The 27,571-nt window shown below is 39.5% G+C and overlaps 1 protein-coding gene across 1 annotated transcript; it reads left to right on the top strand.

Moving 5' to 3' along the window:
* Positions 1–1,114: 1,114 nt before the first annotated feature.
* Positions 1,115–27,571, top strand: LOC137296676 (rab GDP dissociation inhibitor beta-like). The gene is made up of 11 exons (XM_067828496.1): positions 1,115–1,273; positions 17,690–17,797; positions 19,504–19,606; positions 21,465–21,599; positions 22,075–22,270; positions 22,866–22,997; positions 23,596–23,764; positions 24,482–24,584; positions 24,881–25,025; positions 25,330–25,384; positions 25,532–27,571. Exons 1-11 carry the CDS (start codon positions 1,229–1,231, stop codon positions 25,673–25,675), a joined length of 1,335 nt encoding a protein of 444 aa, XP_067684597.1. The 5' UTR covers positions 1,115–1,228; the 3' UTR covers positions 25,676–27,571.

Raw genomic sequence — 27,571 nt, 5'->3', positions numbered from 1 at the left:
GGCGATTAATGCATGAATACGCGTTGTGAAAATGTTCAAGGGCCCGGCTGCACGAAGGCATCTCTGTGATTAGGCGCTTGTAACTTCCCGTACCTTGTGGAATATACCGAGCGTTACTTGCTCGGGAGCAAGTTAAAGCCAGATTTACAATGACATACGAAAAAGAGAAGGAACGGGTGGATGACGTTGTACGTCGCTTTCAGCAATGTTTAACTTAATATTACATTGGAGACAACAGTGTGGAATGAAACCGGGGTCTTCGACTTGACGAGCGAATATTTTAACCGCTTGGCTACCCCACTGCCCTGAACTAACAGACTGTATGTGTTGCATTTCATTCATTCATTCATTCATTCATTCATTCATTCATCCATTCATTCATTCAGAACGAAGATCCGAATTAGAATTGATCTTATTCGTACGAGGCGACGAACGGGACCAGGGGGGTGGGGGAAGGGTGTGTGTGTGTGATCAAGTGGTTCGACCCCCTCACACCACACCACACCACACCACACCACACCACACCACACACATACACACACACACACACCTTTTTGAAACTGTCTTTAGATCACATTAAAGATTTTTCTTTTGCGATGTCGGAGACAATGGGAGGGAGGGGGGAGGGGAGGGGTTGTTCCCCTGAAATCCCTCCTTACAAAATTCCTGGATCGCGTATTGCTGGCCCGCTCACTCATTGTGGAGCTTTCCCCAAGGCAGTGGTGTATAACTATTTCAAAGTAAACAAGAGCACGTTAGTTTTATGTTCTTGTTTGACTTTGATGTATGGCCCTTCGACTTGAATCTTTGGGCCTTTTGACTTTCCTTTGGCACTTTGGATTATTCTTTGGCCCTTTTGACTTTGTCAGTTCTGGTCCTTTTGTCCTTTGGGTTTTTAACCACAACCTGCAGACATTGCCATTAATTTTAAAATAATTTTCAACTCACTAACCACACTCCACACTGCCGCAAACACAAGAATGTTATTTTACTATATAACACGATTTGAGGAGAATTGAGATTTGGGCGGTAAGATATTAATCGCTCAAACACATTTTCCTTTTCACACAACCCACCAGACGCCCTAACAAAAGCTTCCATATAATGGAATCAGTTGTCGGATATTCGTACTAGTTTTTCGGAGGGTGTTAGCCATCTTGAGAAGAACCGGTGGCTGTCCAAAGAAAACGTTTCGTAGTGTCCGTGTAAACAGTGTAGACTAGTAGCCATGGATGAAGAATACGATGTCATCGTTTTGGGTACAGGCTTGAAGGTTGGTAGTTTTGTTTCGCTGAGTACCTTTTAGGTCCCAGTGCGTTGTTTTTCTATGATCAATTTATTGTGATGTCGGAGAGTCATGCGACAGAGACGAAAATAGGACCAACACGTCATTATAGTTGTGACACGAACTGATGGAATTCTAGATTGTTTTAGGCACATGTAACGTAGTTTATCCGATTCCCGAACACAGATTCTCTCTTTTATCACACTCACACGCAGTCCTGAATATCATGGTACCCCAGACGCTAGCCCTACTTGTGTATCCAACTGGCCATGTCATTATCAAAAAGTGGGAGGTTCTCGCTGATGCTGTTAATAGATCTAATGTTTATATATACACGAACATTAAGGTGTATTTGTGGCCTTTTCCCCAAACGTGTTGTTTCATTTTACTTGGCACCTTTTGTTTGATTTGCTGATCCTGTATGGATTTCATTCCTTTCATAATTGAGGAAAACAACCTTATCATAAATTTACAGATCCGTTTACATGTTGTTGAAGTTATACCTTGTTAGAGTTGTTCTCATCTCTTCTCATGAATGTTCTTGAGAAAGAACTATTGAGGAAATGAAGTGGGAAAAGTGGACTAGATTTGAAGCGGTTGTTGTTCGCAGAACTTGTGCCAGGACCTGTCTTCTCTCTGATTTATATTTCCTTTTGACTTACTAATACCTAACAAACAGTTGCTATAGAGGTATGAAAGAGAAGTAAATTATAAAGTGAGAATTGGTTGAAATGAGGAGAAAAATAAGACTTCAATTTATTGTGGAATGATATTGGATACCACATGACAAACACCAGCCCACTTGATACATATAGTTAGAAATAGGTAAAATGAAGAAGTCAAGCCAAATTTGTTGCTAGCCAAGGATTTGAAATTATCTCAGCAACATCATTTACAAGCCCACAACAGTAAGAAATATTATCCAAGAAAAGCAGTTAAACATAATGTAGCGGGGTATTACATATGGAATTGTAATATGTGTATCTGTGTGCATGTCTATTTTTATACCAATGCATATTATCTTGTATAGTCATGTATTTGTCTTAAGAATGCAAATATATGCATACTGAAATCTGCATAATTAGTTGTGATGTAGCACCTTTTTGAAGTACTTGATAAATACTACTTGTACAAGTAAGGCCTATCCACTGGAAATTGTCTGAGTCAACAGTTAGGTTTATTTTCATCTCAGGACTCTCAGTTTCTCTTACATGAGTAACAGTTGGCTGAAATATGCATAGCAGTCTGTGCATGCTGTAGGTCATGCTTATGACAAAGCAGGTGGTCAGGCAGCAGAGACTCTGTCGATTATGAGAAATATCCCAGTGTTTGATGTTGTTCATTATTAGTGGTGCACTGATTGATCAAATAAGCAGCATATTTATCATTTGACAATCAAACTTCGATGATTTTTTGGAAAAATTTCCTGTCAATAATAATGTACATAATCTTCAAGAATAACAAAAGATTGGTGTACATGCAAGATTTGTAAGCACCTCAGGCAGACTTACGATCACAGCCGTAATACAGGTGGTCAAGTTTGTGCCTGGACGAGGGAGCCGTTGTTTTCTTCTTGAGCAAGTAGTGGCTTGCAGCATAATAACAGTTTAACAGTGTATATTATTTAGACCCATGTTTAACTACATGTTCATAATATACATTCATTGATTAAGTTTTCATGAATGTTGTATGTTATGAAAACATATTTCTATAACAACAAATAGTCCTGAGAAAACAACACATCAAAAGAAGCAATTTGATTCTCTGGTTAGACTGTCAACAAAATGCATGCTTACCTATATTTGTGTTTGCTTCAAGAAACAATTTGGACTTGCAAAAGGATCAATTCTCATCGAATCCACAAACAAGGTTTGAAATGGATAGCTTTATTGATATTTGTCACATTTACAGTTAGATGTACAGCCATTCTATTCTGATTTCTGTATTGAATTTGACATGTAGATCTTGTTCAACATTTCTCAATTTCCACACACTCAAATAATTGATGTACATGTCGCTTAACTGTAAAAATAGTGATCTTAATTTACATTAGTTTTCAAATACTCCATGACTTCCAATACCCTTTTGTGCAAGTGTTTTTTTATCCATTTCTAAACTAGAATGAGTTACAAACTTGTCTCATATGACATATCTTTGCCCCAAGTGATAGTGTAGTAGTCGTCTCATCAGCTGTGCTTGTCTTCATAAATCCATACTCGTTGTCGAACATTTATCAGTGATTGACAGGAGACATTGATAATCGATTACGGTTTTAGAGGTCAATTCCCAAGACTTTTAATTATCTCAACTCTGGTTTCTACTGTTACAGGCTGTCTGGCATGATATGTTTGAAATATCTTTGTTTTCAGTTTTGCACTGTAAATGAAAGTATGTATGCTTGTAACATTGCTTTGAAGCTGTTGTTGGTATAGGATACATTTTCATTTACAGTAATTGGAAGTAGTGTTGGGCAAGATGCTTCAAGTCCTCTGCAGTATCTAGAGGTGCCAGTGATTGCTGGAATTCATTTAGGTGACTGCTACAGTTAGTGTTGACTGTATTGAGTGTGATGAAAGAAAGTTTTAATTTAGCATAACATACTTGTACCAACAAAATAATTCAGGCTGCTGATCAAGTTTTACAGACAGAATACATTAGTGATTTGTATATGCTGCTAGTCCATGCTCAGATGAGTCAGCACACACCAGTGATATGAAGTAGGTTCATTTCAGGTGAGAGTTCCTTATGTAGCACCCACCTATTGAATGTAAGAGAATATTCACAATTAGATGGGTAAGGAAGTCTTTCCTCTTATGATCTTTGTCAGTAGCATACTATTTTTCAAATCATGCAATACATTATGGCATTGGGTAATTCTTTTTAGTGTACACATCAGACTGGGTGCTTACAGTAACAATTTCATGATCTTTTAGCAGATGAAACTTCAATTTACAAATACAAGGAAATAAAAAGTACTGTAGTAACAATATGTTTCAAGACACCTTAGAAATTATACACAATGCCTATTCTGTTAGGTTCCGGTTTACGGATTAAAAAAATATTACAAGTTTCATAAATATTTATGTTTAATTTAAAATAGGACTAGAAGTTCATACACAAGAGATATTTCCCTTTAAAATTGACTGATAAATGGAGTGAAAATTATAAGTTTCTTTATCCTCACTCCTGCTTATTATGCTTATCTCCTCCATCAATGCAAAGATAGTGGAACACATGAAATCCCTCATTCTCTTCCCACAGAGGTTACTTGTCATATCTTCCTACATAACCTCTGTTCTAATATGTGAGTGTTCAAGACTAGTGATTGGAGGCAAATAGATTTAGTTGTGCAATCAGCGACCTTGTTTCTAAAGTGATCGTTCGCAAGATCTCGGTAATTTCCGGATGCATCATGAACACTAGAACCTCTTCCTGAGCGCGATATTCAAATGTTTCTGCTAGACAGAACTCAGTCATGTCACATTTGTTTCTCCACATTGCTTGCATTTGTCAAGTTGAATCTAGATCGATGTAATATACGTGTTCTCGTTGGACAGAAAAAAAGGGAGATAAATCTGCTCCCATTTTTTTGCCACTAGGGGATTTTATGAGAACCGCGAAATATAGCCGTATTAGAACAGAGGTTTGTAGGAAGATACGACAAGTAACCTCTGTGGGAAGAGAATGGAAATCCCTTTGAAGTTCCCTGCTTTTGAAGCGGATGTACAATCACACTCACCTATGAGCAACCTCCATGTCCTGAGGTTAATGGTTAATGGTTACTGGTTACAAGCTGCCATGCTTGTTACACTCTCCATCTTCCAATCAGAACAGTTGGAAGCATCTTGGGGTCTATGGTTATTTCTGATTGTATTTCGGTCCTTTAATCAAAATTGTGTCGTATTCAGGTTTTGCTCAATCTTTATGATGTGAATATGTAAACTTTACATGTTTTTCATCAGTAGAGGACGTAACGTGTACGCGAGACGGTCTCCCGTTACGCGTACAAGTGACTACCTGAGAGGGGGTCACTCATACGCGTGACTCCCTGATCACAGAGAGAGAAATTCTGCATGTCACACAAAAACATGTCTAAAATTGTTATTTGTGAAAATAATTAAACAAAATTTGCTACAGTCATTGACAGATGGTCAAGTTATTGGATGACGTGAATGAAAACATAAAAAGAGGAAATTAAATTGTCAAAAAGTGACAAAAATGTGCAAAATTTGAGCACAAAATGGCGATATTCAACTGCGAATTTCACCTATGTGCATAATTTTCAGAAACTTACATTTAGTATTTTCTGAAAGCTCATTTATCGTAGATTCATAATATATATGCAGCTTTCGATGCACACCAACGCACACCTGTTTGTTATTGTGTTGAAACATGTTTACTTTCTTCGAAACCGCGCGAATCGTCTCGCGTAGAAGTGACCGGGTTAGCGTGTCATTAATGGGAGGTAACTGATGCCTGACTAAATTGCCCAGTCAAAACATCCGTCGTGAGTCTGAGACTGTGTGAAGCGTGCGTAATGTACGATATTTCTTGCGATATTTTCTGAAAGCTTATTCAACGCAGATTTACCTCGTACATGTACTTGTTCATGTACATTAACGCTCATAGGTGTACAATCGTGTTGAAACAAACCTACCTTCCTCCCACCGCTCGTCACAGACACACACAGCGTCCTCACAATTTCGTTACGCGTACCAGAGACGCTTCCCAGAAGCACGAACAAAAGTAGTCAGTTTTTTACGGGAATTTTCACCTATGTGCACATTTCACACAAACATGATCTTTATATTTTCTGAAAGCTTGTTCCATGCAGATTTACCTCGTATAAGTACTTGTTCGTGTACACGAATGCACATAGGTGTACAATCGCGATGAAACACATCTACATTCCACCCACCGCTCGTCACAGGCATACAAACGGCCTCACAATTTCGTTACGCGAACGAGCGACGCTACCCAGAAGCACGAACAAAAGTAGTCAGTTTTTGACGGCAATTTTCACCTATGTGCACATTTCACACAAACATGATCTTTATATTTTCTGAAAGCTTGTTCCATGCAGATTTACCTCGTATAAGTACTTGTTCGTGTACACGAATGCACATAGGTGTACAATCGCGATGAAACACATCTACATTCCACCCACCGCTCGTCACAGACATACAAACGGCCTCACAATTTCGTTACGCGAACGAGAGACGCTACCCAGAAGCACGAACAAAAGTAGTCAGTTTTTGACGGCAATTTTCACCTATGTGCACATTTCACACAAACATGATCTTTATATTTTCTGAAAGCTTATTCCATGCAGATTTACCACGTATAAGTACCTGTTCGTGTACACGAATGCACATAGGTGTACAATCGCGATGAAACACATCTACTTTCCTCCCACTGCTCGTCAGACACTCAAACCTTACCCACAAGATCGTTACGACTACGAGAGACGCCTTTTGCCACGGGAGCAGACCCGGTGCTCAATATGTTCAGTCGCATCAAGTGGTAAGTAACTTCGGAGGACTGCATGATCTTTAATAGTTTAAGCAAAATGTATTCTTGAACACACTGCATGCAGGAATTACCACTCATTTCCTTAAGTTTTATGTCATTGTCATCAACACGTAATGTTATAGAAATGCGATTTCTCCACTTTTAAACAGATGACGTGAATGTGATAAAAAAAGAGTTATTTAGACGGAGATTTATGTATTCATATATATTGTTTCCAGTCTAAGTAAACTTAGCCTCAGTACTTTTCCTTACGCTCCATTACTGAGTCTAACAAAACCTTATGGGAGGTCGCGTCAGGTAACCTTTGGGACTGACCAATCAGAACACAGCTTTCCAAATCGCGAAAGTGGACATTCGCACACACCTTTTGAACTTTTTATCTCGAAAAGGTTCGTACCCGAACGATTCCGAATGTTATTTAGCGTATGATCGCTTCTGGGTGATTCACACGGCGCACATTACAACCATGACAACAGAGTTAACTGTCTCCGAAAACAGTGTTTTGGCAATATTCAAGGAATCTCATCTTGCAGAAATATTAGCCAATGGTCACCATGTCAACAGAAACCCCAAAGCGTATATATCGCAGGTCAAATATCTGTATTTTCTGCGGGTTGTTGTTTGTGGAGAGATCTGTGCCCTTAAGTAGTAGCCGTTGTCTGATTGGTTAAATCCATATAACCGTCTCGCTATTGATTGGACGGTCATAGGTCGCTCAAAGGTTGCCTGATGCGACCTTCTGCTAGGTTTTGTTAAACTCAGTGGTGGAGTTTAAGGAATAACATTGAGACTGAGTTTACTTAGACTGACATTGTTTCAAAGCTGTATTATTAGTCAACTACAGCAATAAAATCAGTCGAGCCATCCCTGTTACACACGGAAGATGCCACTTCCCTGAGCAGATTTTGCTCACCTACATATCAACTGAATTTTTGTCACAACTGAATAAACACGATTCTGTCTTTTACCAGCTTAACAACACCAAACAAAATAGTTAGCATTTAATTGTGCGTTTTTAAGTTTACCACGGACGATAAAAGCATCGTAAGCAGGAAACTGCACAGTGGCTGGCAGTGTCCACAAGACAGCCGTGTCAACTGTCTGCAAATATGCTGTCTCCAAACCCAATAAATGGGTATCCAGTCTCCTACCTGTATATTCAGGGCTAATCAACTGCAGTCATAAACTATGCCTGACTGCATCCTCTTCATTCCGGCTTAATCATTGCTGGAAAACAGTGTCGTGTGTGATATTGCATAATCTGTGTGAAATTTATTTGTGTTTCATTCTGTCAGGGGACAAATACAATTCGCCGTACTGAAGAATTTTGAACATGCACCTGTGTCCGAGAATATATAACTATTTCCATAGTTATACTAAATACATATAAAACATTCAGTGAAAGGTTACGTAATAATGACAAATAATGCAAAACTCCCTGGTACACACATATTTCTTCATTATGCAGATGATGGCTGAAAAGGCTGTCCAAACCAACATGCTGGACTGTAGCTGGGTCTGGTTGTCTTCCCCTGTCCATGCTGTCGTCCAGGAAGGAAAACCCTTCCTATTTCACGCATATACATAAAATATATATTTCTGTGTTGGCTTTGAATGTATTGTTTTTATCTATGAATACTGTTTAAATCATCTACCAAAGTAAAAGATAGGAAAGCCGATGATAGTGTTGACAACGACGCACAGCACTTTCAAGTACTCTTCGAAGATAATCAGTACAAGAATAACTCCTTCATACCAAAACAGAACACTTTGAAAAACATTATAACATTAAGCAATAAAAATCTGTTTATAAGTCGTCGATCAGTAATGCTATGGACAATATTTTGAGTTTGTAATCATCTGGAACAATTTTATTCCTTTCTTCCTCATAAATATGTCATCTCATTATCACGTGAGAGATCGTTATCACGTGATCAGTTCAATCGGAATGAAGTAAGAAAACGCTATTTTGCCCACCTCCATGCTACTTGAATATTTGTCACCACAAAATAAACATTTCTGTGACCTTTCACAGATTATCAAACACAAACAGGAAACGTAATACATATAATTAGCATTTAATTATGTGTTTTCAAGCTATCATAAAATATACCTCGAACGACAAAGGCACCGTAAACAGGAAATTGCACAATCGCCCCCCGTGTCCACCAGATAGCCGTGTAAACTGTCTGCAAACTCATTAGATGTACACACCCTGAAGAAACGTGCTGTACTGCATCACACCTGTTGCCTGTCTCCACCTGTATATTCAGTGATACCCAACTACAGTCATTAACTATGCCTGGCCGCGTTCGGCCCAGCCTTCACTCCAGTGTCACGTGTGTGATACAATAAATTGCGTAATCCGAATGAAAGTTAATTGTGTTGCATTCGGCCAAAAAGATGAACCAAGACAAGCACAATTCGCCGCACTGATGTATTTGAAATATGTACCTGTGTTTCATAACCATGCTGTACTACATACACAGTGTTCACGAATAGTGTCTGACCCTCTGACAAATCTGGCAGATTTGCCAACGGTCAGACAAAAGTCCCCAACCTGCTGGCCCCAGTGTCTGACTGAATATGTCACAATAACTTTTGTCTGAAGTTGTTATTTGTGGCATGTAATACTTGTTCACTGTTTCTAAATTTATGTTTATAATGTTTGTCATTATATAATGTTAATAATTTCAAAGCCAATAATGAGAAATGTTAAATCTGAAATGTGTGTTTAACTTTTTTCTGTGGGTCCTGTGAATTTTCACTGGGTCAGACAGACATCTGAAACTTACAGGATCCAATGTCCTGTTACTGTGAAACACCATTCGTAAACACTGCATACATCTAAAACATTCAGTGAAAGCTTCATACATTTTCGTTTTTATAACAAATAATGCAATGTTCTCAGGAATGTGCGTGTTCCCTCATTCTGCTGACTCCTGGCGGAAACGGGCATTTGGCCGTTCCCAGTCCAACGCAGCATGCAGGATTATACACGGGGCTGGTTGTCTTCCACTGGCCATGCTGTCTTCCAGGAACGAAAACCTTTTCTGTTTCAAGCATATACATAGAATATGCGTAAACAAGAAAGTCCCAGTTTTTACCTGAAGTAGATCTGGTAATGTGTGTTGTTAGTTTTGTTGTAGAAAGGGTATGTATGCAAATACGTATGTATTCGATCTAATTGAAGTTGCCTGTATGTGTACAGGGTAAGTGAAACAACACATTCTTACCTGAATATACTGTGCACACTGAAGGGGATGGAGGAATGATGTCTTCCAGGATGAGGGATGTTACGCAAATCGCCGACATGATGCACAATTCTTCAGAAAATGATGATTTGTAGACTTAACATGATCTTACCGAATGCGTAATGTATCCGCCAGGTCATATGGAGTTTGATCGAAAGAGGGGGCGAAAGATATTACAACCTGCAGGGGGCGTTATGTTTCCTTATTTAAATTTGTATTTTGTACTTTTTTCATTTCGAAATTATGTCACAAAGTGTGATTTCTTTTTTTAAATGCCTTTATCAAATCATGTCAATTTCCGAAGGCATAAATTAGGTTCAAGTTACTTATATGCATTTTCATGATCAACAAGTCATCATTCGCAAGCTGGACCGTACAGAGGAACACCATCCTCAACTTGCAATAAGCAAACACGAGATCAGTGAGCCGCTTGAGCGGCTCACCAGAAACCTTATAACAGTTACCGTCTAATTAGTTTGTTTTCTTCCCAACTTCTGTCATTTTACCCAATGCACATCTATTTACGGTGGTCTTAAAAGAAACATCATTTCTCTTTCAAGAGGTTCAGAAACGTTTGCATTTGGTTCGGTTTGGTAAGACTACAAATCTGTTTGCTGTAATCGTCTTGGCAATGAAGTATTGCAGATTCATACCCGTGCAGATATTCAGAGAGATATGCATCATAGCCTAATTTTCATACATCAATAACATTTTTTCAGATGTGTTTACAAAATAGTGTGTATACCGATGAAATTGCATGCTCACTTCATTCGGATAACACCTCACATACGAGGGGTTCACGCTTCATTTGATTGGCTGAAACAGTCGCGCACGTTTACAGGGACTGTATGTTCTGTAAAACAGCATGCACGGCTAATGCGGGCATAAACTGATATGTACTCTGGAAGATACGATATCCACATGTCAACACCATGAGCTGTAATGAAATATCGAAGCAGGTATTTTAGTATAACACTAATTTTGATCAGTACGAGATGTCAGCTTTGGCTGGCACCGCGAGTCCCTTTTTTCAGTGTGCTGTGTGGAGTTACACAATGGACTACGTCACTTCCGAAAAATATGCAAATGATTTAATAGTTTTCGCAGGATTACTTTTGACGAAATTGGCAAAGTTTTGATTCATGCAAGATGCGGTAGGGGTCGTATTAGTTTCAAAATATTCTGTAACTTTCTGCAAGATGAATACGTTGACATTTCCACCAGTAATACATTCAAATGAAATAAATCACCTTTTCATGAGCGATGAGTTGATTTTTGTGTAATTGGCATGTGTAAACAGCCGACCTTGGGCGTGGTATTCTGCTTTCCCGATGTTTTCACGTGCCGAAAAAATCGAAAATACAGAGGCCAAGTATGCATCAACCTAGGATGATTGTAAATATTTTGTCGGACAAACAACTTGTATTCTGCAGGTCGTAATCTGTTCAGTGCAAATGACGAAAGCGTGGCATCCGAGATCGAAAAACCTGTTCATTCACGACTGTCAAGTACCCCACCACCCTTGGGGATTTTACGGGACGCTTTAATTACCCTGCATCGTGTTCGCACCCAATCGAGGTGGTTCCACGGTGATTGAATTAATTAGGGGGAAGCGCTTCAGTTAGTACCGCGGAGCGCACCGTCTCGCGGACAAGAGACGATAGGCCGTCTCGCGTACACGTTACGTCTCGGACTGTTCATGGTTTAGGACACTTTTTTTTTTAGTCATGTGAGATTGTGTTTTCATTTAATGAAATCGTGTTCCCGGTGCAAGCTCTGGCTGTCAGCGGTTGGTTTGTATTTATTATGTCCTTCATGCACAGTTGTTTGTTCTTCCAGTGTTCACTGTGAACTTTGTAAAAATTTGTCTGATAGTGATTGTGATAGTCCTTGCTAAGGACAAATTATGTAGGTTCTCTCATGTCCAGTAATTCAACTGATAGTGCATCTAGTAACCATGTGTTAACTCCGGCCAATATTCCTGTTTGTAGTGAACTGCCAGACGTACCGTCGGGGCAGAGTCGTGATAACAACTAGGCTACATCTAAGTCTCAGAAGAGGCTGTATTCCGACAAGATGCGTCTCAAGCTACGAAGCTGAAGTCATCTGTGTCCTCCAGTCTTCAGCTACACAACCTTCGTTGAAACCATGTACCAACTCTTCGACAAAGTCAACCGACATCATTCCTCTATGGATATCTATGATGAGCCTCCTCTATTACTCCCTGAGGTACAGATAGTCGGCAAGACACCTCGAGGTTTATTGACACCTAGACCTTCGTCAGCTCTTTCCAGACCAACACTTCAGTCTACAGAGAGTCTACCTTCAATGCAGGCATCCACAGCAGCTACAACCAGCCTGAACATGTTCGATGTATCATATGCTCATCCACAGCCGCTACATGCACCACAGACTTTCAACACTGACCTCTTCATACATCAGTCCACAGAACATATGATGGACCTCATGGAGTGCCTGTTTGAAGAAGAGAGGAAATGTCAGTCATTGTATACAACGTTAGCCCTGCCTTTATTAGATGAAGAGGATGCATTGCATGAACGTTTGTGTACACAGAAGTCATCACCATCCGCCACATCATCTCAATGCAGTCTGAAGGATGCACTATTTGTCAGCTCAGTGAGTGCATGCACACAAGCATTGTGCTGCAGGTGCAAGGATTCGCCCTCTGCTGCAGACATCGTCATCATTCATCATCATCCAGCATGAGAGCAATCACGAAGTGACGAGTACTTCAGGGATGCATGCAGACATGCCAATCAGTCCATCATTTGATGCAGGGACAACATTCATCAAACACACTCGGACCACTTGTGAAGGCATTGGCAAAAGGATAGAGATGAATCATCGGACAGGGATGTATGTACCCAGTCTGCATCAGAGTATGAGAAAGAAGTTGTCTTCTCGGACTTGGGAGATAACCTCATGGAGTACAAATGGTCTAGACCTAGCTTTCCCATCGATGGAGTCCAACCATGCCTTAACATACAAGATGGTGGTCGACGACTTTGACACTATCCTTCCCACCAATTGCACTGGTATCTTCTGTTTTGGACAGCATATCTGCAGCCTTCCATACAGCGCCAAAGTATCAGCAACTCGTTCAACTCTCAGAGGTTTCCTCTACACCACATGGAGCCCTTTTTTAAAGCACCTGAGGTGGATGATGACTAAAAACTAACCAGTGAGGCCCACAATAATGTCTACAAGGCAGATGTGAAGATCTTCACAGTCAGTGGTGATAAAGCTGTTGAAAAATCTACAATCGCCTCTGTGTGTGTACTCACACACCGTCAGCACTTCAGAAGGAAGGGTTCACCGCATGCTTTGTCAGGACTCTACGTCTTGAAATGCGGGTTGTCATCACTGTTGAAAACATCCTTCACAGGAGTACGTGCACGTGTTCACGCAAGATGGATTCTACTAGACTGACACATGCGGAAGAAGCACATGGATGTCGCTGAAGGCACGACACTTGGAGTGATATTTGCTGAAGCATTTGCCCAAGGGTCTGGAATCTCCACCTAGGCCTTTAATAAAGTTGCCGTCTTTCAACGTGGAAAGACTTCATTTACAGTTTCAATATCAGTCTACAGTGTCATTCAAGTGCAGACTGACATGTTTGAGTGGTATTTTAGAAGTTAAGGTGTACAAATAGGACAAATGGTTATGGATAACAACTTCTTTATTGCGTGATTGTGACGTTTCATCATTCCTGCTTTTCAGTGGTCAAGATTCTGCATCGAAACATCGCAATCATGCAATGAAGAAGTTGTTATCCATAACAATTTATCCTAATTGCAGACTGTCCATTGTTTATCTGGAGACTTGCAGCCATAGATGACAGTTTTTGCCAGCCAGCTGTAAATAGATTTCACATGGATGGCAGCTCCCAAACAACATAGAGTGCTGGCGATCTGAAGACGAAGAATGACATATCTTCACTGCATATCTTGGAGATTCCAGTAACAAGATCTACAGATGACCAGTAATACGGATGTCCGCTGGACCAAGCTTCAAGCTGTATGTTAGAAGAAGCACTACTCTCACTGTTACTATTATGATAGTGGCAATGTCTTCTTGGCCTACTCACCACAGGATCTGACCAGGATCTGATCTGACAGGGACGACTATGACTACACCCATTACAACAGTTAGCGAATACTCACCTGACCAGCTTGGATTGGATATCCCTACTGCATGCTGAGGCCATGTCTACTATGGTTGACTCACTGATGGAACGTCTGCTTGGATTAGCAAGGTTGCAGCAAGAACATGGATAAGCAATGAACACACTCTGCATATCAACCACTTGGAGATGAAAGCTGTAATGACATTGTGGAACAAGCTACCCATGGTCCATACCGACAACTACACAGTAGTGTTTCGCATAAACAACCAAGGATCAACAAGATTTCACATGGTGCTACAGCTGACTGGAACTGTTCGACATCATTGATGCGTTGAATTTCTACATGAAGGCATGCAACATTAAAGGTCCATGCAACATCATCGCAGACACTCTATTGTGTCCCCTACAACCATCTCCAACAGAGTGGATGCTACATCAGAGGCGTTCTGGCCTGTCAGTCAGATATTCGGATCTCTGCAAATAGACCTATTTACCACAAGGTTCAAGAAACAGATACCAACGTTTGTATCTCCAGTACCAGATCCTCTTGCATGGGCAACAGCCGGAAGGATAAAACAAAGGAGGATGCTACAACTGACTTTAGTTGCACCGTACTGGCCAGCGAAAGAATGATTCCCAGTATCACAGAGGGACTAGGACAACCATCGCCAAAACTGCTAGAGTGAATAATATGATGATAAATGGATACAATTTGAGACATATGCCAAGTGGAAAGACTTCAAGGCATCGAAAGACTCACATCCTCAAGTGGCAGATGATTTATGTCACCCATGACATACACGAGGACTGAAAATTTCAAAGTTACCAACTTCTTGGCAGCACTCAGCTCCATTATCACCATGAAATCAGGGATCTGCCTGAATTGCTCACCTTACTACGCTCATTCAAGCTGGAAGACCCAAGAACAAAAGTTCAAGGCAACAGCTTTGGATGAGAATGTTGTACTTTGATATCTCACCAGTGATACCTAAGAGCCTCTAGATCGGACATCCTTTGAACTGTTGACACAGGAAAAGCAACTGCAGTGCGGTTGTCAGAAATACATGCACTGGACTTAAATCGAACACAACTCAAAACATTGTGATATTGTACATCTAGAACTGAAATAGGATTTTATTGCCAAAAATCAACTGCCTGGTCAACTGAACAGACAATTCCACATCCCAACATCATGTGCAGTCCTCAGCCTCTACCTACGAGACATATCCATGAAGGACGTCTCAGGCATTCACCAGCTGGGCCACTTGTGGATGAATTTTCGAACTACAGGAGCGAAAAGTCATTGTCATAGTTCCTGAAGAGGGGAAATACTGGATGTACTTTCATGACAGCAAGCAGAATCCAATCGTGCTTGCCCCGATTCCTCTGGATTCTGTAATCATGATAAGAATATGTCAGGATAAGGAAAAATATGTTATTTTCTGAATAACATTGATATTATAATACTTATCCTGACTCATGACATCAACCCTCCCAACTGCCCCACTGTGGCATGTTGGATTTCATAGTAAATTCTTGATTCGGACTTATCAGTAGAGTGTGAAGCCCATTTTCTGATGTCCCCCGCCATGATATTGCTGGAATATTGCTAAAAGCGGCGTAAAACTTAACTCACTCACTCACTCACTCACTTATCAGTAGAAGAAAATGACAAGCATGGCAGCTCATGTGACCATTATTGGCAGGAAACAGCAAGGCTGCTCGTTGGTGAATGTGATTGTACGTCCACTTCAAAAGAAGGGAACTTCAAAGGGATTTCAAGTGTTCCACTATCTTCGCATAGAGGGAGGATAAAATGTCACTCTCTCCTCCATCGCCTTAGTGAGTTGTTGTGGAAGCACCTTGGGTCCCTTTATGGCACATACCCTTTGTATTTTCAATCCTTTGTCCAGATACAGCTAATGGTTGAGAGTCCTTGTGTACCTTAAGTCTGTGCCAGTATGAGTGATTAAGACCTTGTGCTTGTAAGGATATGCATACATGAAGAAGGGTTGCAACCCTATGATGACATTTGAAGAAAGAGTTGCTGTACAGAAGTAGTTGCAAGAAGAAACTTCTTTATCTAACATCCACATGAATCTGAGAGATTCACTTTTCTTAAAGATGTCTGACAAGGTGTGGTCAACCTAAGTTAGCATATAAAAGTAGGAATAGCAGGATTGACATTGTGCAATTGTAAGTTTCCATGGGAGGAAATACATGATGTATTAAAGACAACCAGAGAATCCAGGAAGTGGCCTGACCCACCAATTCCATTTGATTCTGGAAACACAATAAACATGAGGCAGGATAAGGGAAAATAAGTAATTTTCTGAAAAAAAATTTTTTTTATATTTATTGTGACTCATAATGTCAAGCCTAACACCCTCCCCTCTTAAGGCACTCTGGATTTCCCTGAAAATTCACATGTCAATCTGTATTATGAGAGATTGGCAAACGTGGCTGGTCAAGTGACCGATAATGACACCAAACTGTAAAGGGGGAGGCTACTTGTGGGTGTGTGTGATTTTACGTCCTTTTTTGAAGAAGGGAAATTCAAGGGATTTCAAGTGTTCCACTATCATTTGCATAGAGTCAAGAGATAAGCATAACAAACATGAATTAGTTTAAGTATAAAATATCAATTTTATTCAGAAAATTTAATTATCGACAGTATGACAGGTATCTAATTCATGTATGCCACAAAGGTTCGTCAAACCTTTAGCCTGCAGTGCATTTTAGAAAAAATGCTGCATTGGTCCTTTCTGATGACATAAGTACATTAGAAATACTATCGTAACAGTCTCACAGCTGATACTTGTAAAAGATCTGTTTGGGGAAAAGTCTCAGTATCAACATACTTACCAACATGGAGGCCTTGCTTTCCAAACTTATAATTTGACTATACACTCACACAATAGGACCGATTTCTTTCCAATGATCAAGTATTAAGTTTTTGTTAAAAATTCAAATGACCCACAATTCAAAATGCTTCAAATACTCTAAAGAAGGAATAGGCCAGAAATTTCAATCTACCTCACCTGCCTTCATTGCTGATCGCTCTGCACCGATCATGTGCATTTGATTACAACTTAATGTAAACATAATCATGGATGATTGGTCTATTGATCACCACTCTGAACAACTACCAATTCTTTATTTTTATTTCTAAAAGTTTATTGAAAGCTGATTTTGAGCCTCAACTGAGCATCCAAGTCACAAATGTTTGATGATTCATATAAAACAGGAGTGGTGTTGAAAGCAGGCACTCTGATTGGTTCAGCTGATGGTCAATATTGGCTGTCAAGTTTGGACGTGTTTATTTAGTGTAATAAGAATTGGGGGATCAACATTCTGTCCTTCTATATGTTAACTTGTCTCAGATGAATGGAATGTTAATCCCTGCAACTATCTGCCCTAGGTATTTCTCTTTAATATCATTGGTTTACAATCAATCTCTCTTTGCAGGAATGTATCCTCAGTGGTATGCTGTCTGTCAGTGGCAAGAAGGTCCTGCATATGGACAGAAACAAGTACTATGGTGGCGAGAGTGCCTCAATGACCCCACTTGAAGATGTAAGTCTGTTATGCCTAATAACTTATGGAACTAGAGTAATAACACACAACAGTCTAATTGTGTTCTAAATCTATTGATAATGTTTTACTTTCCTTCATCAGACTACTACTTCATACAATAATATGATTGGCATGCTGAAAGGTGATAGTGATCAGCAGCGCTTTTGTATATTGTTTGTTTAGTATTGCTGGTGTTATTTTTTTTTAGCATAACTCAAAAAACATTCAATATTTTTAGACCAGAATTGATAGAATAATAATGTGAACCTGTAGTTGAGCCTTTTGCTATTTACAGATTTTTGGCATTTATATTTTTTGGTTTTTCCATGGAACATTTTGGTGTTAGTCTAATGGTGGGGTGGGCTTCGGGATATGTGGATATGTTTGTCTCAAAAGTGAGAGGTGTGTTTCGTTTCCGGAGCAGAACTCAAAAACAGCCAGCAACTAAGAACTGGTCAGGCTCACTCACTTGGTTGACACATGTCATCAGTTCCCAGTTGTTCAGATCAAAGTTTATGCTGTTGATCACTGGATTGTCTGGTCCAGACTCGATCATTTGCAGACTACTGTCATATAATCTGTTTGATTGGCATTATAGACGTTGAAGTTGAGTGCTTGAAAACGGTATAAGAAGCAAAACCAAAATGTCACATCATAGAAATAAAGAAGTTGTTATCCATAAAGTATTATGCTTTTCTACTGTCATAACGTGGAATTATAAGTGCGTCATAAAACTAAACTCAATCCCTCACTCTTTCCTGTGTCTTGTCTATCTGCTTTGAGTTGATGTATTACCCATGTCTCTGTTTTTGTGTTATGAAATTGGGCATTCTCTTCCCACAGTGGTTACTTGTCACATCTTCCTACGTAACCTCTGTTCTAATATGACCCTTTCATGGTGCGAGTGTTCAAGACTAGTGATGGGAGGCAATCAGATATAGTAGTGCAATCAGCGACCTTGTTTCAAAAGTGATCGTTCCCAAGATCTCGGTAATTTCCGGATGCATCGTCAAAACTAGAACCTCATCCTGAGCACGATACTCAAATGTTTCTTCTAGACAGACCTCAGTCATGTCATTTTTGTTTCTCCACATTGCTTGCATTTGTCAAGATAAGGCGATGTAACACGTATTCTGATCGGACAGAAGAAAAGGGAGATAAATCTGCTCCCATTTTTTTTGTCACTAGAGGATTTTATGAGAACCGCAAAAATTGGCTGTATTAGAACAGAGGTTCGTAAGAAGATATGACAAGTAACCTCTGTGGGAAGAGAATGGAAATTGGGTTGACGCTGCTATTTGTGAAAAGGTTGATAAGTGTATTCACTGACATGAAGCATCACTGTATGTCAACTCCCCAGATCATATTAATCCTGTGAAACCAATGTGAACTGGCCCAGATACTTGTATCAACATTTTGCTATATTTCAACACAATAGATCTAGTTTTCTTTCCATATAGGGTTGGTGGGGTAACATGTAAAGCATTTATTCTTCACGCCAAAGATCCAGGATCAATTCCCCACATGGGTACAATGTGTGAAGCTCATTCCTGGTGTCGCTGCTTTGATATTCCTCGGTTATTGCATAAAGCGACAAAAAATATACATGGTCACTTTTGGTGTAACTTCATCTTGATAATTAAGTCATATTTGTTCAGTCAAGCAGGTGATTGTATATAGTGAAAATTCTATTCTGTTCATTTCAGTTCTATAAATATAAAGGACGGCCATATCCTGCAGATGACAAAATGTTCGGAAGAGGAAGGGATTGGAATGTTGACCTAATTCCCAAGTTGTTGATGGCAAATGGTAAGAAGACTTCTGGTGGTATGTTACTAGCAAATAAAGATAATTTGAGCACCAACATGACAATTGACCTGTATTAGCACGTGTCAGTGCCACCCTATGGTTTTGCCTTTCTGAGCAAAGGGGACGAGACTATCAGCAATCAAGTGTAGTGTATTACTGATTTGCTGCACCGAGAGTCCTATGAGCAAGGCATGTGGTGCTACGAGTCGAATCAATTTCATCGACATGCATTGCACATGAACAAGCCTTCATCTGCTCTAACTTTCACAATTGAAATGGGTTTGCTCTTTGCCATTCCCCGCCTACATTTTGTAAGCATCTCTGCAACAGTTCAACTTATGATTGTTTGCCAGGGAGGCCAAGTAGGTGCAGCTCCCTGTTCCTGCATACTTCAGTTATTGTTTGTAGTGAACTGCTTGGAACTGATGACGGTCTTGAACATTGTGATAGCAGTTATCAAAACAGTAACCATTATGCATACCATTGCACAGTAAATATTGAAATGACACATATGAAATACTTCTGATTTAATGGAAAAGTTTGACTAGCCTATTTTTACCACCCATCAAACTGTTACCTCTGACTCTCACCGTCGCCTATCTTAGCATGGGCGTGTCCTTTTCAGATGCCAATGTGTATAACAGTATATCCTGGTTTTTAGATGATAATGTAGTTCCTTTGTTAGTTTATGAGTCAAGGACACACAAAGCTGAACTGTTCTTGCAGTCTTGATAGTTTTCAGGAAATCCAGCTCTCACATTGATAGGGTTACTTGATGCTTGCTGACTTATATGGTGTAATTATTGTGATGTTTAAGTTAGATTAGGTCATCGAATGGTTTGTGTATGCTACTTTTTATCCCCCCCTGGCATGTAATGCATGGGGATATAGTCGACACCTAGTCTGTCTGTCTGTCTGTCTGTCTGTCTGTCTGTCCGTACGTACGTAATCATTTTGTTTCCGGAGCATAACTCAAAAACCGTTCAGTATTTTTAGACCAAAATTGATAAGTATAATAATCTGAACCTATGGTTGTGCCTTTTGCTATTTACAGATTTTTGGCATTTTTTTAATTTCTTTTTTTTTATGTCAGAACCTAAAGTGGTGCCTTTTGCTATGTACAGGTTGTTCTTATTTATTATTTTCTCGCTTTCCATGGAAATGTTTCAGACTTAGTCTCAAAATGACGGGATGGGCTTCGTTTCCGGAACAGAACTAAAAAACTGTTCGATATTTTTTTGCAAAACTTGGCATATATTTGAGGTAGACTACAAAGTCATGTATAACGTTTTGGCATATTTATTTTTCCTGGTCTCCGAACAAACAATTCAGACTTAGTCTTAAGATGGATGAAAGACATTAAGTAACTGTCAGATGATTTGTCCTTACAAATATGTGGGGGCTGGATATGTCATCTTCTGATGACTCTTGTTTATAAAGACACATAAATTATCTGTCTGGTGCCATGGCACTTGTCAAGAAGTCACATTTCCATCCCAGTATGGAGTTAAAAACAGCTAGGCACTGTGAAAAGAAGCACATGGATAAAATTTGATAAAAATAATGGTCAAATAAGACTAATCCATGTTTGAAACCATGCCTGAACCACCACGTGTTGGTCATTATTTCATCATTGTGACCATGGCAATATCATGAAGTATTGTTTGAGATATAACTTTTGTATGACAAGTGATGACAGCCCTGTGACCCATGAAGACATTCAAGTCTAACCTCAGAATTCCTCGCTACTATAATACGCTGATATTAATTTATGTTTTGATGTCAGTGTTTTATGAATGTGTGTACAATGTTGTGCAATGTCCTCCACTTTTGATACACTGTTCATGATTGTTTTCAGGCCAGCTGGTGAAGCTGCTTCTTCACACCAAGGTCACCAGGTACTTGGAGTTCAAGTCCATTGAAGGAAGCTATGTATACAAGCAAGGCAAAATCTACAAGGTGCCCTGCAATGAAAAGGAAGCTCTTGGTTCATGTGAGTTCTGTTAAGAAACGCTTCTTGTATGCTCACAAAATACTCTCTCATATTTCAGCTGACAGAGAATGTTTGAGAGGCACCTTGGAAGTTGTATAGGTGAGGGAAAATCAAGTTCTATGGTTAGTCAACTGCTTTATTTCAGTGAGTGTTACATGTCAGTGTCTAGTAACTCCGCTAGATGTTAGTACCTTCACCGATATGTTGCACTGATTGCAGTAAAGTTGACTATCCATAGAACTTGGTTTTCCGTTAATAGAATGTGTTCCAATAAAATATAAATCACCTTTGATGTAATTAGATACTTACATGAATAACTTTGTGGTTAGAATTATTGTTTTTCCAATATATTTTCAATTGCATTGAAGGCTTGTTTTAAGCAGAACATTGTGAAAAGACCCAGAATTGTCATTTACTGTTTCCAAACTCTGAAATATGCTTTGATTGTGTTCTATCACTTTTTGTTGTCTTTCAGCTCTAATGGGTTTGTTTGAGAAGAGGAGGTTTAGAAATTTCTTGGTGTTCGTTTCGGAATTTAGGGAAGATGAGCCAAAGACCCACAAGGATATCAATTTGAAAGGAACAGCCTTACAGCTCTATGAGAAGTTTGGTTTGGACAGGGGAACTATCGACTTTGCAGGCCATGCCTTGGCTCTCTACCGAGATGATAGGTAGATATATTCCATGGCAAGAACAAATGTAAGGCTTGATAAGACATATGGGAGCTTGAGATTGTCTCAGAGGTAGACCATGGTCACACTTAAATCTGACCAAACCTTTGTCTGTGATTTATTACAGATTATTACATATTGTTCAGCATCTGCAAGAATGGGGCCTGAATGGAGGCACTGGTGTAATGCCTTCCCTTGGGGATATGATATGACCCTTTCTTGTGTGGACTGGATGTAAACAATAGACATCATGGTCAAGCCTGTCACTGTATGTGTTTTGACAGTATCAGAATGTTGGGAAGCCCTGTGGTGAAAGTATTTACTCGGCACACCAAAGATCCAGGTTCATTTCCACACGTTAGGACTATGTTTGAAACCCTTTTCTTGTGTTCCAAGACAGGATATTGCTGGAATAGAACTAACAATATCAGTTATGTGTTTGTATCCAAACATAATTTTATAAAGATAACAAGAATTTGTCCGAGACCCATGAATTACTCTACAGTTTGAACGAGGGCCAGTTGAAAAGGCATTGTTGAGATATTGTGATGATTCAGGGAGTTGTCTTGGTTCTAACTGACTTCTTCATATGCAGTTACCTGCAAGGCCCCTGTTTGGACCTGATCAAGCGCTGCCAGCTGTACAGTGATTCCCTGGCCAGGTATGGCAAGACCCCATACCTGTATCCTCTCTACGGTCTAGGTGAACTGCCACAAGGCTTTGCAAGGTAAGAACACATGGTAGCATGATTTAATATTTACATTTCTTTACAATTTGAGTGTTCACAATAGTCTGATAAATCTACCACAAAAAGAGTGATCATCAAATTTCTTTGATTATATGTCATCTTCTGATGACTCTTCTTATCATTTAGAGGTAGTCACTTGGACAAGTATTGAAGCATGCTGCAAGCTTCATTAGGGATTAATGAAAATACTAACAATGAGAATTCCAATAATGCGCTAATCTCCACACAACAAAACATTATAAAAGCACTAACACACTGATCATTATTACAAGTTGCTAGGCACTAGGCACTTGTCTAAGGTGAGACCACATGTATCACACATGCTCTGTTGATGGAAGCCCTAGAAACTCTCAGGAGTCAAGCTGTCAGACACGGTCACCGATCCAAGCAAGGACTTTCAGAGCTCGATGTTGCTTAACTTCTCACTGATTCGTGACCTGAGCTCTGCACAGGACCACAGGAATAAGGATAGCAGCATGTAGTGCAGGTGCAAATGGACAAGGAAGCCTGTGGAATTGGTATGAAGGTAAACATTTGATGTTTAACTATTACCTATTGCTGTTTCTGCCATGTGTAGACTGAGTGCCATCTATGGTGGAACCTACATGCTGGACAAGGAAGACGCTACAATAGTGTATGAGGATGGGAAGGTGGTAGGCGTGTCATCAGCTGGAGAAACAGCCAGGTGCAAGATGGTTGTGTGTGATCCCAGCTATGCCCCCGAGAAGTGTACAAAAGTGGGACAGGTATGTCATGCCACTTTGGATACCTGTATATTGTAGTTAGATAGGTTGAATTCCAGATTCAGATGAAAAAGTGCTCCCAGGATTAGCACCATCAGTTTCTCTAAGTTGTGGAAATTTTGGACCTATACGACTATGGTGTTTCCTCCTATTTTGAGCTGACATGTCCAGACTGTGTTGTAGTTTTTCTGGTTGTTAGAACAATCACAAGATGAACTCGGTGTGATGTCCCTAATATTTCAGGGATACTAGGCATATTACCAAAATGTGATTGTAAATCTGCTTTTATTGTCTGCTGTGTATTGACCATAGTCCGTGAACAGTTCAGAAATAAGGATGGTCCTTGAGATTTTCTCCTATAACATTTGAATGATTGCACAATTCCTAATATTATAGCCTGTGACATTGGGATATTGCTTCTCACTGGATTGCATACTGAAATAAATGAATGTATGATGTATGGATTCTGAACACAGCAATATCATCTCTGGTGAAAACAGTCCAGATTCGCATTCTGTTGTAGATGTCTTTCATAGAAAAGACATTTCACGGAGAAATTTCATTCTGGATAGACTAATTTGTTATGTATTAAATCAGTCATAGAGCAACAGCACCCATACGGTGCATAAAGCCCTGAGCTGTCTGTATTTTACAACATCACTGAAGTAAGTTTTTGATGGGTATTGTCTAAACTGATATTCTCCTACACTTGTGTTACAGGTGGTGCGTGCTATATGCATACTGAACCATCCTATTCCCAACACTTCAGATGCTTTGTCTACTCAAATCATCATTCCACAGAACCAGGTTGAACGTAAATCGGGTAAGTTTATGTCATCCGAAAGCTTTATGGATGAACTGAAGTTTTTGAATTTGTGTATCAGCTGACCAAGATGTCCAGTTATCATCAGACTCATATGTTGGTTTTCATCATCAGACCATGTTAATATTCAACTTAGGTAATTCTGTCTTGCCCATATATTATAAGGAACCTCTGTATCGAGGAGCCTTAGGCTGCTCTGGATAGATTATCATGCAAAACCCCCCAACAAGGTCCCATATATTGATGCAAAATGTCTGTGTGTTGCAGTGAGTAGCAAGATGTTCACTTCTTTTCAGACATTTATGTTTGCTGTGTGTCCTATACCCATCAAGTAGCTGCCAAGGGCTTCTTCCTGGCCATTGTCAGTACAACTGTCGAGACAGATAACCCAGAAGCAGAACTTAAGCCAGGACTAGATCTTCTTGGACCAATTGTTGAGAAGTAAGCATAACGTGATTGCTTGCCTGCATGTGAAGATCGATTGTTAAAGGATCAAAATGACACTGCCCTGTTGAAGGATATGTTATGGAGAGTGTTGGATCAACCTTTATCTTTTTATGATTAATCCAATGCTGTTCCATGTTGAGAATATTGTTGATAATCATTTATCGTATGTTCTCTAATGAATAGGGACTGAAAGGTTTATTAATAGCTCTCTCATACTGCAGTCTGTTATGTATTATGTTCAGTATATTGCTTATCATGTTTGTAGATGTTATAACACATTTATTTTTCTTTTCACCAGGTTTGTTGATACTTCTGATTTACTGGCTCCCACAGACGATGGAACTGACAGCCAGGTAAGTGTATTGTGTTTTTTATCGTACCAAGTGATGCCACACCAGTGCATTTAAAGCTGTTGAAAGCATTATGGCACAGTTGTAGCCGAGTCTACTTAAGTATATCAGAAGCATTGTCTCAGTGTGACATCCTCTTCTGTTTGGCAGGTGTTCATCACCAAGTCGTACGATGCAACTACTCACTTTGAAACCACTTGTGATGATGTCTTGGATCGCTTCGAAAAAATTACTGGTGAGAAGTTTGATTTCTCAAACATCAGCCAAGGTGATGATCAACAGCAGGAGAACTGAACAAAACAAAATGTGACTTTTACTGCAATTACGTTGCACATTGGACAGTGCTTATTCCACGTCATTCACGACACAGGACCACACTGCCCAAGCTTCGGAGAAGATCCACCATCTTGGAATGCTAAGAAACCGTGGTACCCTGGTGAATCTGCTTCGTCAAGTCTGGGTAGTCTCCCTTTGTCTGCCATGTAGACCAGACAACAGTCTGATCATGTAACAAGCTCATTGAGTTGAATGTTTCCCACAGGATGCTTCTATTGGTGCAGCTGTCCTTTTTTATGTTTGACCATGTACTATAAGCCCCGCTTGTTTTGTGTCCAAATTGTTGGTCATGTCAAGGTGTATTAGGTGTTGTAAGATTTTGTCTAATATTCTTGTTGTCTTCAATCATGTACAAGCCATTTCTGAAGACATTTTACCAAATGTAAGTGACCCACTTTCTCTATCAGTCAGATGAATTCTGGTCAAGTAGGTACAGATGTTATTGCTGCTTTGATTATTTTATGCATGCTTTGTATCTACAACTTTAGAGTAGTCCCATGACATGAAAGTCTGTTGTGTTAATGGTAATTTGACAATGAAAGTGTCCAGCTCTACTTCATTCTATCAAAAGGTACTAAGTTTGTAGTCATTACTTTAGCATGCCACGAAGTTGTTTTCTCAAATTCCATAAGTTGTGTTTTATTTTGTTAAACAGTACCATGATGTACATGTATTTAACTGCTGTAATGATGTGAATAAACTCTTAATATATGAAATAATTGCTGTTTCGTCCATTGATATGGTAATTTAAAAATACCAAGCTCAAATTTGAAGACATTGATAAGGTATTGTTAAGACATCTTGAGTTGCCTGGAAGAAGGTCAGCTTGGCTTTCATTCCTGCGAATGACAGCACCCCACCTGACGTGAAACATGTTTGTACCAAACTGGGAGATGCTAATGGTCATCGGATTCTTGCACTGGAGAACACATTGTAGAAAGTTTGCTTTGGGTGGTGTTATGAAGGTACTGGGCTGGTGTCCCTGTGTTCATGTATATTTCAGATTATGTTTTATCTCTGTAAATTGGATCATGAAGTATATACAACAGATGATTGGATATTTTGTTAATTTTGTAGTGGTTGAAGATTTTGAAAGCTTTATATTTTGTCAGCTGTTAAGTGTACAAACATTCTGTGCATATTTCAGTCTGAAGTAGACAACTCTATTACACACCTAAAGTGGTCTGTGGTGAACCAGTGCCAAAGGCAGTATTTTTTGCATGTGGAACCTTTTTTGAAAACAATTGTCCAAATTATTTGTTGTATCCCTCATGTACTTAAGTGATTTAGGGGTTTGAAGAAGGATGTTTTCCAAATCTCTGCATGGGAATTTCAAGCCTATCTGATTAAAGAGATCTTTTATAGATTGGAAAAAATGGTCATGAAATATTTTCACGAGTATGTAGCTACTGTGTCTCTTGATTCCATAGGTTTTGCTTTCTTTAAAAATGTTTGTGACCCCCAAACTAAGATGTGTTAATGACACCTATTTAGCACGACTGGATAAATGGATGACATCAGTTGTCACAGATCAATTCTGGATATGGTTCACTTGTTTTTGAAGGGTTTCACTCCAGCTGGTCCGTGCAATAGTTTGAGAACATGTGTATGTTGATATGTACTATATTACCTTTCACTTTTGTTTTATTCGTCCAGACATGTACTCTTTGTGTAAGAAGATAAAATTAGTATGATTCTGCTCTGTTGTTGACAAATCCAGATATTTCACGCAAAAGGCTACCAATGTACTTTGAGAAAATTATGGCTTTCATTGACATACAAATGATTTTCTTGCGCATGTATGAGTAAAATCAAGTCATTGATTATTGTCAATAAAGATGTGAGTATTGCTTA

Source organism: Haliotis asinina, chromosome 9 (genome assembly GCF_037392515.1).
Source record: "Haliotis asinina isolate JCU_RB_2024 chromosome 9, JCU_Hal_asi_v2, whole genome shotgun sequence".
In the NCBI taxonomy this organism is placed as follows: Eukaryota; Metazoa; Mollusca; class Gastropoda; order Lepetellida; family Haliotidae; genus Haliotis; species Haliotis asinina.
Note: the sequence above shows the minus strand (reverse complement) of the source record. Positions and strands in the feature narration are given on the sequence as shown.